Source organism: Salvia miltiorrhiza, chromosome 3 (genome assembly GCF_028751815.1).
Source record: "Salvia miltiorrhiza cultivar Shanhuang (shh) chromosome 3, IMPLAD_Smil_shh, whole genome shotgun sequence".
In the NCBI taxonomy this organism is placed as follows: Eukaryota; Viridiplantae; Streptophyta; class Magnoliopsida; order Lamiales; family Lamiaceae; genus Salvia; species Salvia miltiorrhiza.
Window position 1 is genome coordinate 61,329,670 of NC_080389.1, and position 21,585 is coordinate 61,351,254.

Consider the following 21,585-nt stretch of genomic DNA (forward strand, 5'->3'; position numbering starts at 1 on the left):
GATAATTTTTCAATACCATGATTAGGATGTATATACGAATTTTCGGTGTATTTAGTTGTGACCATAGTGGTTGCACTTGCAGAGTTGAAGATAAGGAATGTGATTTAAATTTGAAGAGATAAAATGAGTATGGAACTGACAAATTGGCATCATAATTGAAAGATGGATTGTGACCCAACAAAGCCGAAAACCTTTAATTCATGTCTTTTACCATCTCGACAGCCCAGATTCTCGATGTCCCTCCACAACCTATTTCGATCTCAACAAATTAATACTATGATTTTATACATCATTTTTATTGGAAATTGGATTTAGTGGGGGGTTTGGCTAATCTTATTTTAAAGAGTTTATAAGTTTTTGGAGCTTTTTTAAGAGCTTATAAGTTCTCAAAGTATTTGGATAATTGAGCTTACAAGTTAGAGAGATAATTTTTAGTTAGAGAAAGAAAATCGAAGAGAGATAAAATTATACTCACTCCGTCCCACTCCAATAGGCTCACTTCTTTTGGGCACGGAGATTAAGAAAACTTACTTTTTAGTAGGAAAGTGGTAGTAAAGTGGTGTGGTCCACACCAATTAAATACAACTTTTTTACCCAAAAAGGAAACTGAGCCTATTGGAGTGGGACGGATGAAGTATTACAATGATATATGATGAAAATAAAATATGATAGTTGAGTTATTTTTGTAAAATGAGTGTTGCTTATAAGATAATGAAAAAATAAGTTGGGGTTCGTTGGATCTTATAAGCTCTTAGAGCTTATTTTTACAACTTATAAGCTCTTGAGGAGCTTATTTTATCAAACACTTTGAAGAATATTATAAACTTTTTAAAACAACTTATAAGCTCATATTCGTATGTGCATAGAAACATAATTTTTTTTTAAAAACATCTCAGTCCAATATCGAAATTCATTATAAGGTAATAGGATCGAGTTCTTTTGGCATCACGTGAGATTAATTGTTGTCAAAATTTTAATTCATGCATCCAAAATATTAAAAGTTCATGTATACATATAAATTGATTTTAAAAAATAATGTTAATTTAAAACTAAAATTTAGAAATACTAAATTGGTATCTTTACATACAATTATATACAATTAACCCTTATGTTGTGTATAAATATATAGCAGTTAATTTCTCTCTCACTCTCTCATGGTGGTCCTGTGTGTGCTGCACATGAAAAGCACACATCAATAAGGCTACATACCAACTGAAAAATCGAAATAAATTTCATAATTTCGAAGAACAAAATATATCCTCATTTTGGGCATAATTCATAAATTTGCACATGTTGATGTCTCTCTACCGAAAATGAACAAATAAATTGTGACCCAAATCATGTTAACTTATATCTATTCAACTCTTACACGTGTCGCTTCGTATTATCAACTCTTTTTCAACTACTAATCCCTACTTATGCTAATTTAGAATCATCTTAGTCCTATTTAATCCCATATTATGATCTTAATTACATCCCATTAATTATCGCATGGATGGGTGTGAATAGCACCACGTAGATATCGACAGTAATTTGCATGGCGACCCAATAAGAGAGAGAGAAAGAAAGAAAAAAAAAGAAAAAAAAGAAGAAGATTATCTCTCTCATGTGGAAAGGGACAGAGTAGACGAATTCGGGCAAAATTCGCAGTTTCTCACATTCTATTTACTTCTCACGTGGATATCTTTAATGGCTCTTGTCTTCAATTATACATCCATTTCATTTTCATATATGTAACACTATTACTCCTTACAATTCCTACCTAATACCCCATATGCAATGTTTCTGCTGCAATACATTTATTTTCCTTTCATGTATTTGTAGTATATATTATGTGAAACTTATGTAAAAACAACAAAAGAGTTTCATGCATCTAAACTTTCTCTAGGCATATTACTTGTAAGGGTGATAAAATATAGTATAAGATATAGATATGATGGATAAACCGAAGGGTAAATGATCACTTTTATCCATTCCCAAAGATGAAAAGTAGAAAATATTTACTTTAAAAGAAACAAAGTTATTTTTATTTAAATTGCAAACTTTGCTCGACGCGTTTGACTAACGGAAGTTGAGCATGTCGAACATTAGTAATAAGTGCACTAAAACTCGACATGCTCGACCACTGCGAGTCGAGTATGTCGAGAGCATTAGTATATTTATGGTAAATACGCTCGACATGCTCGACTTCTGCGAGTTGAGTATTAGTGGTAAGATATACTAATGTTCGACCATTACAAGTCGAGCAATCGAGCATCAGTGGTACAGAGCGAGCATTTTCAGGAAATACACTAATGCTCCACATAATCAATCATTCGAATCTAGCAGTCGAGCACCAGTGCGAAATACATTAATAATGCTTAACATAAAGGTAAAAAAAATCTTAAATAAATATACCATTCGTTGAAATGACTCATTTTCTATTTTGGGTGTCTCAGTTTGAAATGATCCAAATTTTGAATTGTCTTATTTCAAATGTCTCACTTTGCATCTTTATCACACAATTCTTAATTTTCGTGTCCATTTTTTGTAGACATTTCAAATGGGACGGAGAGAATATAATTTACTCCTAGTAGAAATATTATAGAAGTTGATTTTAAAATTAAAAAGTAAATAAAGGAAGTAACTAGAAAAATAAAAATGAATGCAGGACTAAATAATCCTATCACTACCCCTAGCTGTTTATTAAAGAATTTTATAACCACTCAAGTAAATGCGATAACGATTACACACATATATGCTCGGATTTGCATGTTTATTTATTTGACATACGCCGATTCTCCAATTAAATGTGGCCTTAAATGAACTCATATGCTTCAATTCATTACTGGTTTCTATTTTTTTTTCTTTTTTTTTTCAACAGAAGCCGACTTGTTGTTTTATATATTTATCAAATTGCAACCTTCATACTGTTTTCAAATTAATGCAATTTAACATATACACGATAGTATATTGATCTAGGGGCAGGAGGTTAATACTCAAGACATAAAATCCTGGATTCGAATCTTTCCATCGCGCGATCTTTAAATTTCTTTATTTACTTATGTAATTTATCCAAAAAAAAGTGCAGAATTGTCTCATCCATGACCATAGGATAAAGGTTTTTTACTTTTTCAACTTTCGAATTCTTTGGGTAAAAAATGACTTTTCTTGAAAAATATTTATGTGATTATTTTTCATGTTTGTTTCCTCTCGATCTGTATCATATTTTTGAATAAGTTGTAACACAAAGCCACAAGAAAAATTCCAGCCATATTATGATATTTGAGGCCTGAGGGGACATCCTAACCACCAATAATTTTGAGACAGTAATGATCCCATGCTTTGGAAAATTGTACATCCATACAGATTATTTTTATTTTTATTTTTATTTATTTTTTGTTAAACACATGATCAAATATGGAGTAAAATTTTATTGCAGCGTGAAATTGTGATTCTAACTAATTCATTTAGATTTTGTCAATGGATACAATAATGATTTATGACAGGGTTTTTGTGGTTCTGCATGAATGAAAAAACAATAATAATCATATGTTGTTGGTGCAGTAGAAGGACCAAAGATATATAAGATCACAACTGTATTAAAAAGTCAAATGTTCTTCAAATTTATTTCAAATCAAATCGGTGGCAATTTTGTAAATAAAGATAAATCAAAGTCATAATTGATGCAAAATAAGCTCCTACATAGCTTATAAGCTCCAAGAGCTTATAAACTCCTCAAAAAATAAGTACCTCTACCCCAACTTATTTTTTTATAATCTCGTATACAACAATTATTTTGCAAATATTTTTCAACTAGAATTTATTATTTTCATCATTAATTATTTAAGTTTATTTCTCTTCGATTTTCTCTCTCTAACAAAAAATTATATCTCTAGCTCATAAGCTCAATTATCCAAACACTTTGACAACTTGTAAGCTCTTGAAACATCTTATAAGCTCCAAACTTAACCAAACACCCTCTTACTTTTTTTTGTATAAACATATCATAGGAAGGCAAAATTTATGAATTTAAAGATGAATAAATAAAAAATATATACATGTATATAAATTATAAAATTATTCACTTTGACAGCATTTAATAAAATTATAAATTATTCACACCGAAATGGAAAATAATCGTTGCTACATCCTACATATAAAGAAATCGCAGTCGGAATTCCAATGTCCAATCTCCATTTGGGCTGAGGAGGCTGTAATAAAATAAAATTGAAGAGACAAAGTAGGAGATGGCCTATAACTACAAGAGCCGGTCCATAAATTAAGCATGGCCAGCATCACATGTAATGTCCTCAAATAGGAAATCCAGATTAATTTTCTTAGATAATGTAGTTCCACCCACCTTTTCAATTATTTATTTTTTGCTAATGCATCAAATAAACAAGCAAGTGTAACCATGAGATGATAAAAGATCAAATAAGAAGCAAACACATTTGATGATATAATCACATATAACTACTAGGAAACAAAACCATCAGTACAAATTTATGCCGATGCAGTTAATAGAAAGTCACACAACATTTTTATATGTTGATAACTTAGGCAGTAGCCAAAAAAGAAAAACCGAATCCCTTATTAGAAATCAACGCACATCACTTTGCCCTTGTTCAATTATGTCATTCAGTTCAAGGGCACACAGCAGCAAGAAATATCCTCTTAGGGAATGCTGCGCTGATAAAGGGGCAATGCTCCGAGTGCTTCACGTTCGGCTTGCTCTCTCTTGACCTACCGATATAACCATATATAAGATTGATTCGATTTCGGAGAGAAGTTCTAAATAAAAGCCAGTCTTGGCAACAAATTGTTGTCTTGTTGCAATGACTTGCCCTTTAATGCTTAAGATGAAGAGAGCGGATAAAATGCTTCAGACCCGTTTTGTAAAACGCTAAACACTACGGAGAATAATGTTGAGAAATAGCATTTAGGAACTTACTAAAGCTAGCATCTCCTGTAGATAGCTCCTAAATGGTGTCTGCATAGCCTGCAAAAGAAAATAAAAGAAAATCAAATTGAGTATAATGATGGCAACGAACTGCTACTAAGAAATAAGCATCACGGAAACTGACTGCTGCTAAGAGCTGTCACAAGTGATTTTCTAGCCATGAACTCAGTTACAATGGAGATACTTGGTTGAAAGGTTTCGAGGTGGCAGAATGGGAACCGTACATGGACGCTTGACTAAAGGGAATATATAGGTTGAACGCTATTCTGATTCCCTAATTATTAGAATCCTCCTGGACCACTCAATTATGGGGGAAATGAAAGAGGAAATGAAAGTGATTCCCCCTTAATTTCCAACTCGTGCCCTCCATAAAACCAAGCACTGCCCATGATTGAAAATCAGACTTCGCACACTATGCAACTGAAATGTTATTCTTTCTACTCTTGCATTTTCCCACGGCACTATCCAGAACAGTTACTCCATCATGTGAAGGAGAATGCAATTGCAGTGATTCATAAGAAATCAGAGGAATTCAAAATGAAAATTTTCACAGCTTTCAACATACAAAAATTATGAAGGGCATAAGATGAAATAGCAAGTAATAGTAATATCAATACAACACAGAATTGTCAATCAACTGCCAAAAAAAAAAAAAACAAAAAAAAAAAAACAAATAGCAACTTAAAATTAGTTACAGCCAAGCCAACATATGAAGCCAAGGAGCTGATAAACATTGCATTTTAAGAGCAAATATGGTTAAATGAGTATCTGCTTCATGTCTCTCAATAGTCACTCGAGAAGAAGTTCTATTTTTTTCAAGGAATAGACTTCTACTTCACATGCTTTGCACAAAAGATTAGACAAATTACCATGGCAACAAATCTGGGGACAACACTCATAGCTACAACAGGTTAGCATGTGTAGAAAAAAAAAACATCACAAGAATCACTACCCAAGAGAGTAAGGACAAGATTTATGATGTATCGTATGTTATCCAATATGGATAATCAGTGAATTCGGCTAGGTTAGTATGAAAGATTAGTCTGTTTGGCCACATTGTTATTATAACCTCTCAAAAATGATGCCATTCAAAAGCAATATATAAACAAAAAATGTTTCTTTTCACATATTGCAAGAGAAAAGCATTTTGTACTAACAATCGCTGTCCATTAACGGCAAAATCTACATCAGTATATCTCCTACTGTAGTTATACATGGAGCTTAGGGAATGCAGGATAAATTTTTGCAGGAATGTGTAACAACAGATTATACGCATAACAGGATGGATTTCGAATACGAAAATAAATTCCTCTAGCAACTAGCTTCAGACCAAGCAGCTCTCCATAAATGTACATTGCATAGACATTATCTCCATTTCCAAACATGCAGAGTCACTAAAAAGATAAAAACTGAAAATTCAAACATTAAATCACACATGAAATCCAAAAACCCCTAAAATATATTCAGATAGCTTATGACGTAATCTGCTCAAAACGCAGAATTCAAAAATTTGCATTCAAATATCATCGTAAATGAGTACCTGTAGATCTTCGGGAAGGTAATCGTGCTTCATAGAAAGGTCCATTGCTCGCTTCAGCCGTTGATTCCTGGCATTTACGACCTCTCTCTGGGAGACGATTCAGCGCCTCCTTCACATCCAGATCGTACATCGGGTCGAACAAATCGTCATACCGAAGACCTAATTGCACAAAACAAGCATTAGTGACAGCTAAAACTCGAAAATCTACACACCTCCGAAACCAAAAACACACAATCTTCATCAAATAGTTACCGACTCTCCGAAGGCGAGTGGACACCGTTTTCATGTGCATGGCGGCTAGCGGGTTCCGATTCGGGTCGACCAACCACCTGGCCATTGATTTTAGAGCCGACTGCCATTGATTTCCTCTGGACTTTCTCGCTCTAGAACTTTCTCTATAATTCTATGGATGCAAGTGTTAACCTTAACCCTCTGTTTGGTGACAGGGCTGGTTGTGTTGAACCGAGATAAATACATTCCAACGCGATTCTAGGTCGAACTGCAAGGAACTGTAGGATAGCATCACGAAGAAACGGGGGCGTCGTTGGGCTAAAAGCGGGTTTTACCAAAACACTAGAGCTAATCTATTTTAATTAATTTTCTAGTGAAATTAATTTTTACCACCTTCGCACTTACGCCTAAAAATATACAGTAAGAAACAAATTTTACAGCTTCTTTCCCCCTTTTTTACCGGATCATGCTACGAGAGAATCACAGTAAAAATAGGAGAAGAAAAGCTAGTGCCAACTGAAACCAACGATGAATCAGACTTCTGCAAAATCATAACGAAAAAAAAAAAAAAAAAACAAGGACTTAATCATGAAGATCGCCTAAGCAGAAGACAAATTCACGCATGAAAAGCAGATTGATGGTAGTAGAAGTAGAACAAGGTTGAAGGCGAAGGATCAAATGACTCAGATCGAACCAATCGACGTCGAATTCCAACGAACCCAGTCGAAAGGGGGGCAGAGCTTGCAGAGCTTTCCCGAAGGCATTCTTCCCCCCCTCGGCGCCCAATCCTCCCCCAAGCACAAGCTCCGCCCCTTCATCGTATCTCCCCTCGATCGCCACTACATGTGCGTGTTCATCATCACCGTCGCATGTTAATTTTTGCGTAGATTTTGTGATTGGGTTTGGTCATGTCGCCGTTACAGCAATTTTCCCCTAATCCTGTTGTTTCCGCAGAGGTTGGCAGTCGCTGCTGGTGGTATTCGTCTTCTACACGGCGTGGGTGTCGCCGTTCGAGTTCGGTTTCCTCGAGAGGCCTACGTGGCCGCTCAACATCACGGACAACGTCGTCAATGGCTTCTTCCTGGTCGACATTGTGCTGTCGTTCTTCGTCGCTTATCTCGACAAATCGGCGTATATTCTGGTCGACGACAGGAAGCGGATCGCTTTGAGGTATGCGAGAACGGGGCTGCTCTTCGATGTCATCTCCTCCATGCCATTATGAGTTGATACACAAAATTCTGCACAATGTCAATGTGTATGGATACTTCACTATGCTTCGCCTCTGGCGTATCAGGAGAGTCAGTGCAATGTTTGAGAGGTACATGTTGTGTTTGGAAATGATAAAAATGCATCCATTTTGTCAATATATGCCACATTCAGTTTTGTATGCATACATGAAGCTTTGTTAGTACAACTGCAGAATGGAGAAAGACACGAACTTCAACTACGTTGCAGTTCGAACCATAAAGCTTACTTGTGTGAGTGTCTTGAGACACTAGCTGCAGAGTGATGGATGGATTTTATCAAACTGAAGCTTGTGATTGTGTTGTGTAGGGAACTCTTTTTTCTATTCATGTCGCGGCGTGCGGCTTCTATCTTGTCGCTAACATGAATAGGGATCCAACTGACACATGGATCGCGGCTATACAGGAGAATTTTGAGATATTGCCGATGTGGAACAAGTATGTTATATCTATGTACTGGTCCACAGTCACTGTCGCATCACTAGGCTATGGAGATCTTCATCCCGTAAACAAACCGGAAATGATCTATACCATCATCTACATATTATACTTCCTTGGATTGACAAGCTACATCATAGGAAACTTCACCAACTTGATTGTTGAAGCCACCAACAGAACTAGGAAATATGTAAGTGTATATGGGCTCAGAGTTTCAGCCATCATCTGTGATTGTTGAGTGCATTTGTTCTATTTTCAATGCTGTTTGATCTCCGATCCTGAGATAGTAATTGTATGGACTTATGTAGAAATGCTTATGGGAACAGCTGGATTGCCTTCTGCAGTTTTTACCTTTTTTTGCATCTTGCATATGTGATGTCTATACTTGAATAATTGGCTGATACTGTCCTGATTCTCTGAATCATCAATTTAAGGCAGCTCATAGCTCACATTTTGCAGAGAGAAACTATAAATGCTGCTTCGAGCTTTGGCAAAAGGAACCAACTTCCTGCGCACCTGCAAGAACAGATGATAGCGCACTTGAGCCTCAAGTACAGAATCGTCTCTGAGGGGCTGCAGCAGCAAGAGACAGTTGATACCCTTCCAAAGGCGATTCGTTCAAGTATCTCACATTTTCTGTTCTACTCCCTTGTTGATAGAGTGTATTTATTCCACGGGGTGTCCAATGACCTACTCTTTCAGCTGGTAATGCCCAACATTTTATCTTTGTGTACCTTTTCTTTTCGTCCCACCTTTTTCATAGGATGGTCTTTGTTTTCTCTTGTGCAAGATTTCACTAGATGAAGGGATTTGATGATCTTTACTTCCTTTCTGTCGTGTTATCATTGTCTAAGAAGTTGATGTGTAGTAATGTTGCAAGTCTAGATTGTTCGATTTCGTTTATTTTATCAGAACTTCAGTTTTTATCTGTGGTTATCCCAAATGTGGAAAAGAAATCACAACTATGACGATGATGATGGGAAAATAGCTTACCCTAGATGTAAACCATTGCTGCACAATTCAGCATTACCTTTTGTTTCAGTACCAAAACAACGCTTGTTATCTTGATATCTATTTGGTACTCACATAGTTACTAATAATGCATTGCGAAAACAAAGTTTTGTGTTTTTGTATTTCTTACGGTCTATGCTTGCAGGTCTCGATCATGAAACCTGAGTATTTCCCCCATGGAGAAGATATAATTTTACAAAATGAAACACCGACAGATTTGTATATTCTGGTTAATGGGGCAGCCGTAAGCTCTCTCTCTCTCTCTCTCTCTCTTGTTGTCCATCTTTTTCCTCTATTACTGCACGGATGTATGTAGTATGCTAATGTTTGAAGTATAGTAACCACACATTTTTCTTGATGACAGGATCTCATTTCACACAGAAATGCAATGGAACGGGTAAAAAGCCAAACATTATTGACAAACATTACTGCTTTATTATCATTACTGAAGATGCAAATGGTCCTATAATATGTCTGTTACAAATGATTCTAGGTTGTCGGGGGCATGAAGACGGGGGATGTTTGTGGTGAAGTTGGTGTTCTTTGCTACAGACCACAAGTTTTTACTGTTCGAACAAAGAGATTGAGCCAGCTGCTGCGGCTCAGTCGTACTGCATTTATGAATGTTCTCCAGAATAACGTTGGAGATGCAACAATAATTATGAACAATCTCCTTGAGGTAAATAAAAAGCAGTCGTTATTTTGACAGACGATCTTGGTGTGATAACCTAATGTTATACCTAAGTAATCAAACCTATATAGAATTTGGTTGTATGCGATTGTGTCGGTTGTTTTGTTGCAGCATCTGAAACAGCACAAAGATCCGGTGATGCAAGAAATCTTGACATACACAGAGCAAATGCTGGCTAATGGAAGATTCGACATGCCTCTGAGCTTATGCTTTGCTGCAGACAGAGGTGATGATCTGTTGTTGAATCAGATGCTTAAACGAGGTATGGATCCGGATGAGTTGGACTGCAATGGGCGCAGAGCTTTGGTAATGGCTAATCTGCATTCTCCGAGTCTTAATCACACGTTGCTAGCACACTAGTTTATGAAGGTAGAGGCATTGTGTATGTGCAGAATCTCGCAGCATCAAAAGGATTTCTAGATTGTGTTCTTCTCCTTCTCGATTCTGGGGCGAACCCCAACATGAAAGGTACCTCTACTAGGTTAACTAAAACCTACAAAACCATGTATAATTTATTACCTTGGTCTGAATATTACAACATTCCCGTGCAGATTCTGAAGGAAATGTTCCATTATGGGATGCAATATTGGGAAAACATGAGGCTGTGATAAAGGTGCTGAGCGACAATGGGGCGACGTTGTCTTCTGGCGACGTAGGGTACTTTGCTTGCTTTGCGGCCGAGCAGAACAACAAAGATTTGCTTCAAGAAATAGTCAACTTCGGTGGGGACATAGCGCAGCCCGACAGCCACGGAACCACAGCTCTGCACTCGGCAATATCTCATGAAAATGTTGAAATTTGCAAGTTCTTGATAGAACAGGGAGCTGATACAGAAAAGCCAGACGCAAATGGCTGGACGCCACGAGCCTTAGCCAACCATCAGGGCAATGAAGAGATCAAAGCTTTGCTGCAAACAGAGGCGCAGTCGATGGAGCACAAGAGACACCAAGAAGGCCAGAGTGCTTCGCCTCAGCCACCTGCTCAGAAGAGGGTAGGTTTTGGAGAGCGAAGCTCGGACAGCGATGATGTCAAGACGAGGAAAAGGCAGACACATCTGAGAAGCTCCCTTGCAGGGATCATCACAGCTGGCCAAAGACAAACCGAACGTCAGTATCTTAAAATCCGGCCTAGTACATTTTACTTGGAATGATGGTTCATCATAATAATTAACCTTAAACATCATCAAACTGTGCAGGTTCTTACAATCTTGGGACGGCGCAGAGCTGCGCTAGGGTGACCCTCAGTTGTCCGGAGAAGGGTGACACGGCCGGGAAGCTCGTGCTTCTGCCCGGATCCATCGCAGAGCTGGTTGAGGTCGGGTACCGGAAGTTTGGTTTACGCGCCGCGAAAGTCCTTACCAAAGATGGTTATTTGATTGAAGATTTGGCTGCAGTACGAGATGGTGATCATCTTGTCCTGGCTAGTGAAGATGAAGTATCGGCTGTCCAAATTTAGCAGGAAATGTTGTTGTTTTATCATGTTTTGAATTGATTTGTGTTTGTTGTTGTAAGCATAGGAGTTTAGCAAATCCTAGCGTTGTATACATGTCTTTCATCACCACTTCTTTCTTGTAGATCCGTGTAATTTGCAATGGCCAACGTTATTGAAAATTGATTTTGGATAATCTGCCTTGATGTTATGTGTGATTCACTATAAATATATATTGAGTTACAAGAAAATATATACCTTAATATTTTCATGTATTATGCTTCCTATTTAGAGTCCAAGCAAATCTTTAAATTTATTTACTGTAAAGAGAAAGAGAGAAGTGAGACCAACACAAGAATTTCTACAAACAAGTTAATTATTACTCCCTCCGTCCCAACGAAAGCGGTGCGTATTTTTTTTTTGAACCGTCCCAACGAAAGTGATGCATTTCCTATTTTAGTAATAATTTTACTCTATAAACAATAGGCCACATACACCTTTACACACTTTTATACTACAATCTTATTCTCCTTAAATCTCGTGCCAAAAATAAGCGCATCACTTTCGTTGGGACGGAGGGAGTATATAGTATATTTCCCTTTGTTTCACTATCCGTGGCTCGTTTTCTATGTTGATCCATCATATTATTTGCGGTTCAGTCCATAAAAGTCAACAATCACTCTTGAAAATACATAAGTCCCACTACTTTTATCCGATTTACACATCTCTAATCTATGTGCCGATAAAATATAAGTCGCAAATAATATGACGAAGGAAGTATATACATGAAGACGATGAAGTGGTCTTGCGTGCATCGCCCTGATGCCCTTTTTTTTATTAAATTTTAACTGAAAATTAATAAACTCTTAATCAAATTATTAATCTCTAATTAATAGTAATGAACATTAATTGGTATTAATAAATTCTAATTAATAATTGTCCGGACCATTTGCGAAGTAAGAAAGAATTTCAATCCATTCCATTATATATCCATACGTGACTTACATTCCTAACCCAAATATTAGAAATTCAATAGTGTATGCATGAGGTGAAAACCCAGAAGAAATCCATAGCTTCATCTTGGCCACACCATATATATATAGCAGCCTTCTCTGCAACATTTCCTTTTGACTTGGCCAAAATTCGAAATGCCAGAAAAAAGGAAGAGCCTTTGCACCTCATCATTTCCTTAAGAGAAAAGAAGAGCCTATTACTTCTTCTTCCTATAATGGCGTTTCTCCCTTCATCCTTTCTCCCATTTCCTGCACGCCTTGCTCTTGCTATACGCGCTTCCCGTGTCGATAATCCTGTGTTTACGCCCCACCCGAACCTTCCGGCACAGTCTGCAAAAACACAGTCCGTTTAGACTAATCCTCAAAAGTAAACGGATACTACTCCGTTGTGGAAAAATGAAAAAAATCGAACCTGAAGCTGTTGCCTGTCGTTGAAGCTCACTGACCGGTGCTTCAGTTCGCCTCTGCGCGTCGTCATCTCGTCCAATATCTCAGCAGAAGATACATCAGGGGAGCTTCCATCAGTGTCAATGTCAGGCATTTCCCTATCCTGCTTCCCACATAAAAACTCAAAAGAGTCAGTTTTCGACGTGGTTTGAGAGCTTAAAGACTACTCCCTCCGTCCCATCAGTACGAAAAAGGAAACCACTTTCTCTCACAAAAAGTTATGGGCTCCACCACTTTCTATCACTTTTATTCTTAATAACCGTGCCGAACAGTAAGGAGCCATAATAAGTGGGACGGAGGGAGTATGTATTTGGATATTCGGTTCCTCTCGAAACTTACCTTGATGGATAGGCTCCGGTTCCTGAACGAGCGCCCGATGATTTCCTCGTACTCGGCTGCATCCAGCTCGCGAAGATAGTGATGCGGGAACATCTTGGGAAGAACGTGCTCTCGTATGCTTATCAGGAGGAAGAAGGGCAACGGGAACAGTATCCCGGCAATCGGTATCCATGTGATTCCGAAGCACAGCAGAAGATAGGCGAGCTGGAAGATCGTGAACATGAAGATGTACTTGAACGGCACCCCCTCCACGTACGAGGCGTGGAAATCCTCGATGACTCTGCCCGAGTAAATAATCAAACGAGTGAGTTCAAAAACCACTACTTATCTCGGATTCGTAGAATGTGATATACGAGAGGCTTACTTGAAGCGACGGCCAGGTGGAACGAACAGCAGAAGGATCCTCTCCCAGAACTGGTTACCGGGGAGACTATCAATGGCCATGTAGGCGAAGTATCCCCACAAGACCGAGGTAGGTATCATCTTGAGCACGGGCGTGGCACATATAGCGACCCCCACGAGTATGGATTGCAGCAAGTTGCTGACTCGTTGCTCGTTTACTCGGACGGGCAAGTAGAGATCAATACACTTTTCAGGATCAAAGGCGCTGTCTGAATCTGTATCATCATGGCTCATGACAGCTTCCTTCAAGCTCGCCAGGTCTTTGTCCGCAGCGTGCTGCAGCAAACACGAAATTAGATCTTAACTACTGGTCTCATGCTTAGATGGGACGACTACGAGACAAGAAACGAGCACGTACTGAAGCAGCACCGCCCTCCATCTCAACAAACACTGCGTGCATTCGCCCATATATCTCCGAGTTGCTCGCTTGCAATTTCATGCCCTCCTTTGCGGACTTCACCATTTTCTTCCGTATCAACTGCAGATCACCACCCGATTGTTAAACAGTTTTTTCGCTCATATGATGTGAGAATTTCTACAGAGTCGCGACTCCTACCTGCTTCTTGAGGACTGCAAGACTCCGAGTATGCATAGGGGACTGCGGAAGAACACCATTCGAAGGAGGTAGTCCGAGTAATCCACAAATCAATGTCTGAAACGACGAAAAGGTACAACTCTCAGCAGAGCAGAAACAAAACTCAGAACAGTCAACGATAGCATTTTAAATCGCATACCATCACTCCCAGAAGCATGATATCATAATGGTAAGCAGATGGCTTTTTCAGATTAAATTCCTTCTGCTGTGCCAACTGTGAAGCTACACTGTGATCGAAAAAGTATAGACCTGCGATCATCAAAGCAGGTATTATCGCAGCAAAAATGTACGCTGCTGGTACCTTCCCCATGTCCTGAAATCCCATTTAATGAAACATTAAGTACGTGTACGTGCTAGACGAAATCAAACAACTGTATCAAAAGATATATCATAGTACAGAGCTATAAACAGGTTATTTACGAGCTAATTACCTTCATCACAGTCCAGTGATACAACGATTCAGAATCCCAAGGATCCGGGCAGAAAAGCCGTCTTGGGACTCCTGAAGGGATATTGCGTGGTATACTATAGGACAACGCAGTCCATACTATAACCGCCAAAGGAACTCCGTAATCTGCAACAAGACTCCTAAACATGCCTGTCCAAATAGGCCAGAGGATGTGAATCAATACGATGTAGTTAATGCCACGACATGATTTGGGTTAGCATTTCAATAAACTCACCGTACCTGAACCATAACGCCAGGACCTAGCTTGCGTGCTCTTGAGGGAAGTGATAAGGACGCCGAAAGAAAATATGATAGCGAGTAATCCATTAGTGTAAAGCCACTGGAACTGGAATTTCTCTTCGGATGCATTTTCACCCTCTGGAATGCTGAATTCACTCACCACACCCTGTGATTCAAGCAATAGAAGTTACAAAACGCAATCACCCTAGAGCATTGTTACCGGACCAGCTAGTGTAAGTTTACCTTGATGGCCTCTTGAAGGAAAAGAACAGTGATTAACATGCCGAAAAGTTCCCCTGCTACTCTTGTAAATCGCCGGATGATGGTGCAAGCATTGAATATAGCGAGAAGAAACAGCATCAAAGCAGTCCAGACACAAACCCTGACAAGAAAATTGAATGCAAAAGATCACCAAACATGCTATATGGCTAGAATTTGCAAGCAAAAGATTTAACGGAAAGAAAATTATCGAGGCTAGTTACGCACCACCCAGCCCAGGCTAGATACAACTGTGTTCCCACAGTTTTTTTAGCAAAACTATACAGGTAGGAGTACATAATGATGGTTGGTTCTGCAACCCCTAAGATCAATAGCGGCTGACCACCGAAAATCGCATGAATGACTCCACAGATAGCTGTAGAAGCAAGAGTTTCGGGGGTGCTCAAGCTTCCCTCTGATACAAAAGCAAAGAAGCTTATTAGCCAACAATTACTTCAATAAGTGGGAGAATCTTACTCTATGGGGCTCAACTTTCATTTCTTACTAAATTATTGTTCAAGGAAATCAAAAGGATAACTGACCTGTTTCTCGACTCAGTTGCTCTCCAAAGGCAATCACAGGGAGAGCAGAAGCGAAGAAAATATAGGCCGTTGGAGCAAGAATCCTGCGATGGCGAATGACAACAGAGATCAAATTCAGAGCTTTGTCCAAACAGAACATCATACAATATATATATATACCCTCCTCCATCACTCAATAGCAAGGTTTCAAAAAGGCAGACCTTGCGCCCGAGCCACAGGAATCGAGCCAGTCCTTCTTGTAGCATGCCAACCGCCCTTTGAAATCCTTCTCGACTCCCTTGAACGGAGTCTTGAGGCCATCCATGGTGTCTGCTATAATCAAGAAAAAAACACAATATCTCAACAAATGTACAAATGCAACACAATTATCATCTTCACCATAACAGCATTGATGCATGAATCAAGCAGCATCAGAATCTAAACAAATTATTTAAGATCAAAAGCAGAAAACTACTTTAGGGTGCAAATATGATCCCAAAAAACCGATCTTTATCATCGTTTCATTCCCATTTGCAACACCATTCATGAGATGAATCGTACAAACAAATAACCCATTTCCCGGATTAAACAGATCATCAGAGCTGCATTTCCCATAATCAAGAAAATGTTCAAGGGGGGCGGGTTAGATTCGAACCGGAGGCTCCCTTTTTCCGCTAGTGCACGTGATGAACTACACCAGGCATCAAATTTATCGCAAGAATTGTGCTTATATACGCGTAATTATAAATGTATAACGTGGATGGTCCATCCAAATCCAGAACAAGCAAAAGCAGTTGCAAAAACAATTGAATCTCGCGCTCTCCTATAAACCATCCAATATCATATAACGCCACCAACTAACTACACAACCCATGAAATTAAAATAAGCCACACATTCTAAAAATTGCAATAGCATATATCATAACCACGAAATTGCACACAATGGGCTGATCTGATTAATTCTTAAAACAACAAAAATAGTCGAATAAGAATCCTAATTTTTTTTTTAAATGTATCATTTTTTTCCGGCAGCATGAAGGAGGAGCACAGAAAATGCCTAACTCTACCTCTCTTACTCGTTTTTGTTACGCTTCCTATTTCCACTCTTGTTCAGTTCATGAGAGAGAGAGAGAGAGAGGGTGGTGAGGGAGGGAGGGAGGAATGGATGTCGAGCAGCGAATGTTGTGAATTCGAAAATATAAAAACATCGGACATTGGGAGGGCAGTGGGCCCACTGTATCTGCTGTTGTGAAAAATATTTGCTGTCAATTTACACGGTCAATATCTTTCTTCTCTATTTTGGAAATTGAATTTCGACATCTCATTATTGCAAAATTACATAACTACCCCTAACCTTTCGCCAATATTCTTTCTTATTGTTATTATTAATAAAGGGGGAAATATATTAGTAGCCTAAAATATAAAAACAATTTTCAAAAGAGCCATGAGTATAAAAGTATAGTAAAAGTAGCCATTTTGTAGTGAAAAGACAAATGTATCCTCAGTGGAGCCCATAAATAATATAACAATAATATATTAAAAATAAAATAAAAAACATAATTGATAATTGGAAGAAAGGTACAACTTTATCATCCCCTCTCTCATCTCCCTCTCGATTTATTCTCTTCTCTGTCTTCCATCTCTCTTCTCTTCTCTTCTCTCCTCTCTCTCTCTCTCTCTCTTAAATATAGAAACAACATTTTTATTTGAAAAAAACAATTCCTTTTATTCCTTAAATTTGGCCCACAAAAACTTTTCTCTCTCTCCTATATTCTCAGTTCTCACGTATGCATTCAATACATATCACCAAACTTAAGGTTTTCTCCTCCACCAAACACCCGCCCCTCCCTCATTCATTACTTCTCACCAAACACCTGCCGCTGCACTATGATGGATTCGCCCATCCGCCGGCGTCTTCCCTACTGAGAGAGAGCGAGAGTCGCCGCGCGCCCAGCCTGGTTCCACCGCCGACGTCGCCTGTGATAGAGGTTGAGCGTGCAGCCTTATTCCACCGCCTGAAACCCTAAGCACGTCGCTGCCGCCTCGCTCGTCTGCCATCGGGGTTTCACGCCGTCGCCTGAAGCCCTAAGCACGTCTTCCACAGCTTGACGCCGCCTCGCTCGTCTTCCACAAGAGTTTCACGCTTTAGTCAAGGTAATTCATTTTTTCTTCCTCGAATCGAACAACTCAAAGGACTGGAGTATGTTTAAATTTTCCTGAATTCTTGGCAAAATAAGTAGACGCCTGATTCATAAATTAAAAAAAAATGATATATTTCTTTAAAAGATTATTATTTTTCAGATAAATCGATGCATTCTCATATTAATTGGCAAGATTTTTTTTTTTTTTTAGTTTGAAATGTGGGATAGTGACAAACCTGCATTTGCATGCGTGTGTCTATTCTTACTCAACTTTTTGCTAATTGTATGTACTATATATAAAAAGGAGTCTAAAAAACAATGATGAGTGTTTCAGCATTTGTTCTAAAAGAAAGTTATGGAATCTTGATTACTTTTGTTGATCATGGGTGAGAGCGCCCCTGCATGAGTGTATTATTTCCTCAGGAGGTGGTTTCAAATCTATAAAAAGATCACTTTGTTCCCTAAGTTCCCTAGTCTTCTTACTTCGCAGTCACAGTAGGGTTTTATAAAACCCATCATCATCAAACAATTTTCTTTTCTTCCCATACATCATTCCATCACAATCAGCCGCACATTCATTCATATTTTTTTCTTTTTCCATTCCTTTTAGTGACACTAGTCTGCAATATCTATATTTTTGTGTAGAAGATGAGTGACACCCAATCCGATCCTCAATACGAAGAGGAGGTGGAAGAGACGTCCCGCGTCCGAAGAGAGTTTGGAGGAAGAGGAGGTCGAAGTGCAGCCGGAGAGGCGGAGGGGAAGACGACGAGGCCCACGAAATGTCGCCCGCGATGAGTATGAAGAACCACCACCCCCAGTTAGATTTATTGCTGAATATTTTTTTTATATTTTTATAAGAAATATTATTAGATTTATTTCATGAAATTTGTTGATAAAGAGATTGCTCCACTAGTTATTATTGTTTCCTTATTCACGGTCCATTCTAACATGGTGAATCTATTGACCAAATCATTCACCTATGACTTATATAATGATTAATACATTAATGTAATTAAATCAATACTCGATCTATGATATTGCTCCTATGAATGTGCTAATATATGTGTTTTGGACTGTTTTTAGCCAATGTTGTGTTTGTGTGTTGGAGCTTTTGTTGGCGGTTGGATGTTGGATGAAATTGTGATTAAATTATGTAATCGTGTACTACTTGTGTACTAAGGAACCAAATTTTGTGTACAATTTCGTGCACTTGATAATTATGGATGATGTCAGGTTTCGTGTAAGTCTTTGTGTTCTAATTTACAGAGTTCGTGTACTATTCGTGTACTGAAGAAATAGGTTTCGTGTATGCCGTCGTGCACTTGATATCAATGAATATTAACAGCTTTCGTGTACTGTTTCGTGTTTATGTTTATAGGTTTCGTGTATTATGTCGTGTATTGAAGAACATGTTCATGTATGCACGAGATATTGTGCACGACTATGATCTTTTGGACACGACACTAGACACGAAATCAAATAACATACTTTTAAATGATTTGGTATCGATATGGATGTTAACATTTTCATTTTCATTGAGAATTATGCTTCAAATCTCAAAATAAACTTACTTAACACGGTTTTATCGAATTCACTATTAAATTATTGAAACGTGAAACTTACAACTTTGTAAAAAACACTCATATAAATATTAGTGAAGTAACTTAAGATCTATAAAGATAATAAGTCATATTGTTGTTTTAAAGACATTCTCAGTAAAGATTATAAAAACTACTCAATTGGCTCATTGCACTAATTTATAATGATCGATCAATTCAAAAATAGATCTGAAATCAATCATCATATACGGTGCACGAGATTAGGGTACACGAATCCTTAGGGTACACGAAACACAACACGAACCACTGCACTACACGAAGGTTTCGTGTACCCTAATCTCGTGCACCGTATAGGATAATTGATTTTAGATCGTTTTTGAATTGATCGATCATTATAAATTAGTGCAACGAGCCCACTGAGTAGTTTTTATAATCTTTACTGAGAATGTCTTTAAAACAACAATATGACTTATTATCCATATAGATCTTAAGTTACTTCATTAATATTTATATGAGTGTTTTTTACAAAGTTGTAAGTTTAACGTTTCAATAATTCAATAGTGAATTCAATAAAACCGTGTTAAGTAAGTTTATTTTGCGATTTGAAGCATAATTCTCAATGAAAATGAAAATGTTAACATCCATATCGATGCCAAATCATTTAAAAGTATGTTATTTGATTTCGTGTCTAGTGTCGTGTCCAAAAGATCATAGTCGTGTACAATATCTCGTGCATACACGATCATGTTCTTCAATACACGACATAATACACGAAACCTATAAACATAAACACGAAACAGTACACGAAAGCTGTTATTATTTATTGATATCAAGTGCAAGAAGGCATACACGAATAGTACACGAAATTTGTTAATTAGAACACAAAGACGTACACGAAACCTGGCATCATCCATAGTTATCAAGTGCACGAAATTGTACACAAAACCTGGTTCCTCAGTACACAAGTAGTACACGATTTGGGAGAGGGAGAGAGAGAAGCGCCGGAGAAAAAGAGAGGACCGAGAGAAGGGTTCTCGGCGAAGATGTCGTCCGAATCCAAGGTGGTGATGGATCATTGCGATGGGAGGTTGAAGAGGGTCCCATCACGGGGCAGTAGCGGCGGTGGGGCGTGGGCTTCTCCTTCGTCCCTGCCCGCGGAGCTCTTCTGTGGAAGCGGCGGAGTCGTTCGACTGTCTGCCGGCGAGCGCTTCTGTGGAAGAGGGTCTCCACCGATTCATGCAGACTGTCTCTGCAAAGTTGTTGTGTTTGAAGAAAAAGATACCATCTTTTTTATGGGTTTTTCTTGAAAGTTGAAATACTTGTTTGTGCGCGCGTGTGTGATTAATAAAACTCTTTTCCAGCATATATTATCTTTCTATGCAGAATAATTCGGGAAAAAAAAAGTTACAGAAAAAATTAAAAAAAAAAATATAACTTGGGGCAGCATATGGAGCTTTCATGAATCTTTTCCTTTTCTTCTCTTTTAGAGCTTCTTCTCACGGGAAAATACTACTTTCTTTAACACTTTATTTTCTTTCTTTTCTTTTTCTGGGGTTTCTACGGGAACAAGTAGAGAATGAAGTGAACTACTCCTTCGACTCTAATTACAGCTTGGGTAGGTGCAGCCGTGGAAACAAGAAAGGGGGAGAGAGAGAGAGAGAGAGAGAGGGAGAGGGGGACTCTTTTTTCTTTAAAGAAAATTCCTTTTTTGCTGTTTTCTCCATTAGCTTTTGTGCACTCTTTACACAAAAGAAAAAAGAAAGGAAGACCACTAGAATTAGTGATAAAATAAGAGAAAGGTAGAGTAGGTTTGAAAGAGTTGCAGTGGAATCTTTAGCACCAAACCCAAGTCGAGAGAGAGAGGAGAGGAGAGGAGAGAGAGGGATTTTGTGGGTCTCATTGAGGATATATTTGTCTTTTCACTATAAAATGGCTACTTTTACTATAATTTTATAGTTGTGGCTTTTTTGAAAATTATTTTTATATTTTAGGCTACTAATGTATATTAACACATTAATAAACTCTCGTTATTGTTGGCCTATTTCTTTTGAACACTGATATTTAGAAGAATAAAATTATAGTGCAAAAATGAGT

At 38.1% G+C, this 21,585-nt stretch overlaps 1 protein-coding gene, 1 long non-coding RNA gene and 2 pseudogenes across 7 annotated transcripts; 2 read left to right on the forward strand and 2 right to left on the reverse strand.

Annotated features, from left to right (window-relative positions):
• Positions 1–4,432: 4,432 nt before the first annotated feature.
• LOC131015173 (cytochrome b-c1 complex subunit 7-like) lies at positions 4,433–6,930 on the reverse strand (annotated as a pseudogene).
• Positions 6,931–7,213: 283 nt separating this feature from the next.
• LOC131015172 (potassium channel AKT1-like) lies at positions 7,214–11,721 on the forward strand (annotated as a pseudogene).
• A 761-nt stretch (positions 11,722–12,482) lies between these two features.
• Positions 12,483–17,011, reverse strand: LOC131015174 (probable boron transporter 7). Of its 6 annotated transcripts, none has more exons than XM_057943445.1 (14): positions 16,856–17,011; positions 16,010–16,118; positions 15,810–15,892; positions 15,496–15,682; positions 15,253–15,391; positions 15,010–15,175; positions 14,753–14,919; positions 14,461–14,634; positions 14,283–14,378; positions 14,085–14,204; positions 13,689–14,002; positions 13,325–13,604; positions 12,951–13,088; positions 12,483–12,868 (listed from the first exon to the last, which is right to left on the reverse strand). In XM_057943445.1, exons 2-14 carry the CDS (start codon positions 16,111–16,113, stop codon positions 12,839–12,841), a joined length of 1,998 nt encoding a protein of 665 aa, XP_057799428.1. In that variant the 5' UTR covers positions 16,114–16,118; positions 16,856–17,011; the 3' UTR covers positions 12,483–12,838. The 6 variants fall into 6 exon arrangements, with proteins under 6 accessions (XP_057799428.1, XP_057799430.1, XP_057799427.1 ...); XM_057943447.1 differs by having other exon boundaries at positions 16,010–16,121; positions 16,856–16,969; XM_057943444.1 differs by having other exon boundaries at positions 16,010–16,121; positions 16,865–16,960.
• A 432-nt stretch (positions 17,012–17,443) lies between these two features.
• On the forward strand, positions 17,444–21,215 carry LOC131015175 (uncharacterized). The gene is made up of 2 exons (XR_009098469.1): positions 17,444–17,942; positions 18,575–21,215. It is a non-coding gene; the product is annotated as an uncharacterized LOC131015175 (long non-coding RNA).
• The last annotated feature ends 370 nt before the right edge of the window (positions 21,216–21,585 follow it).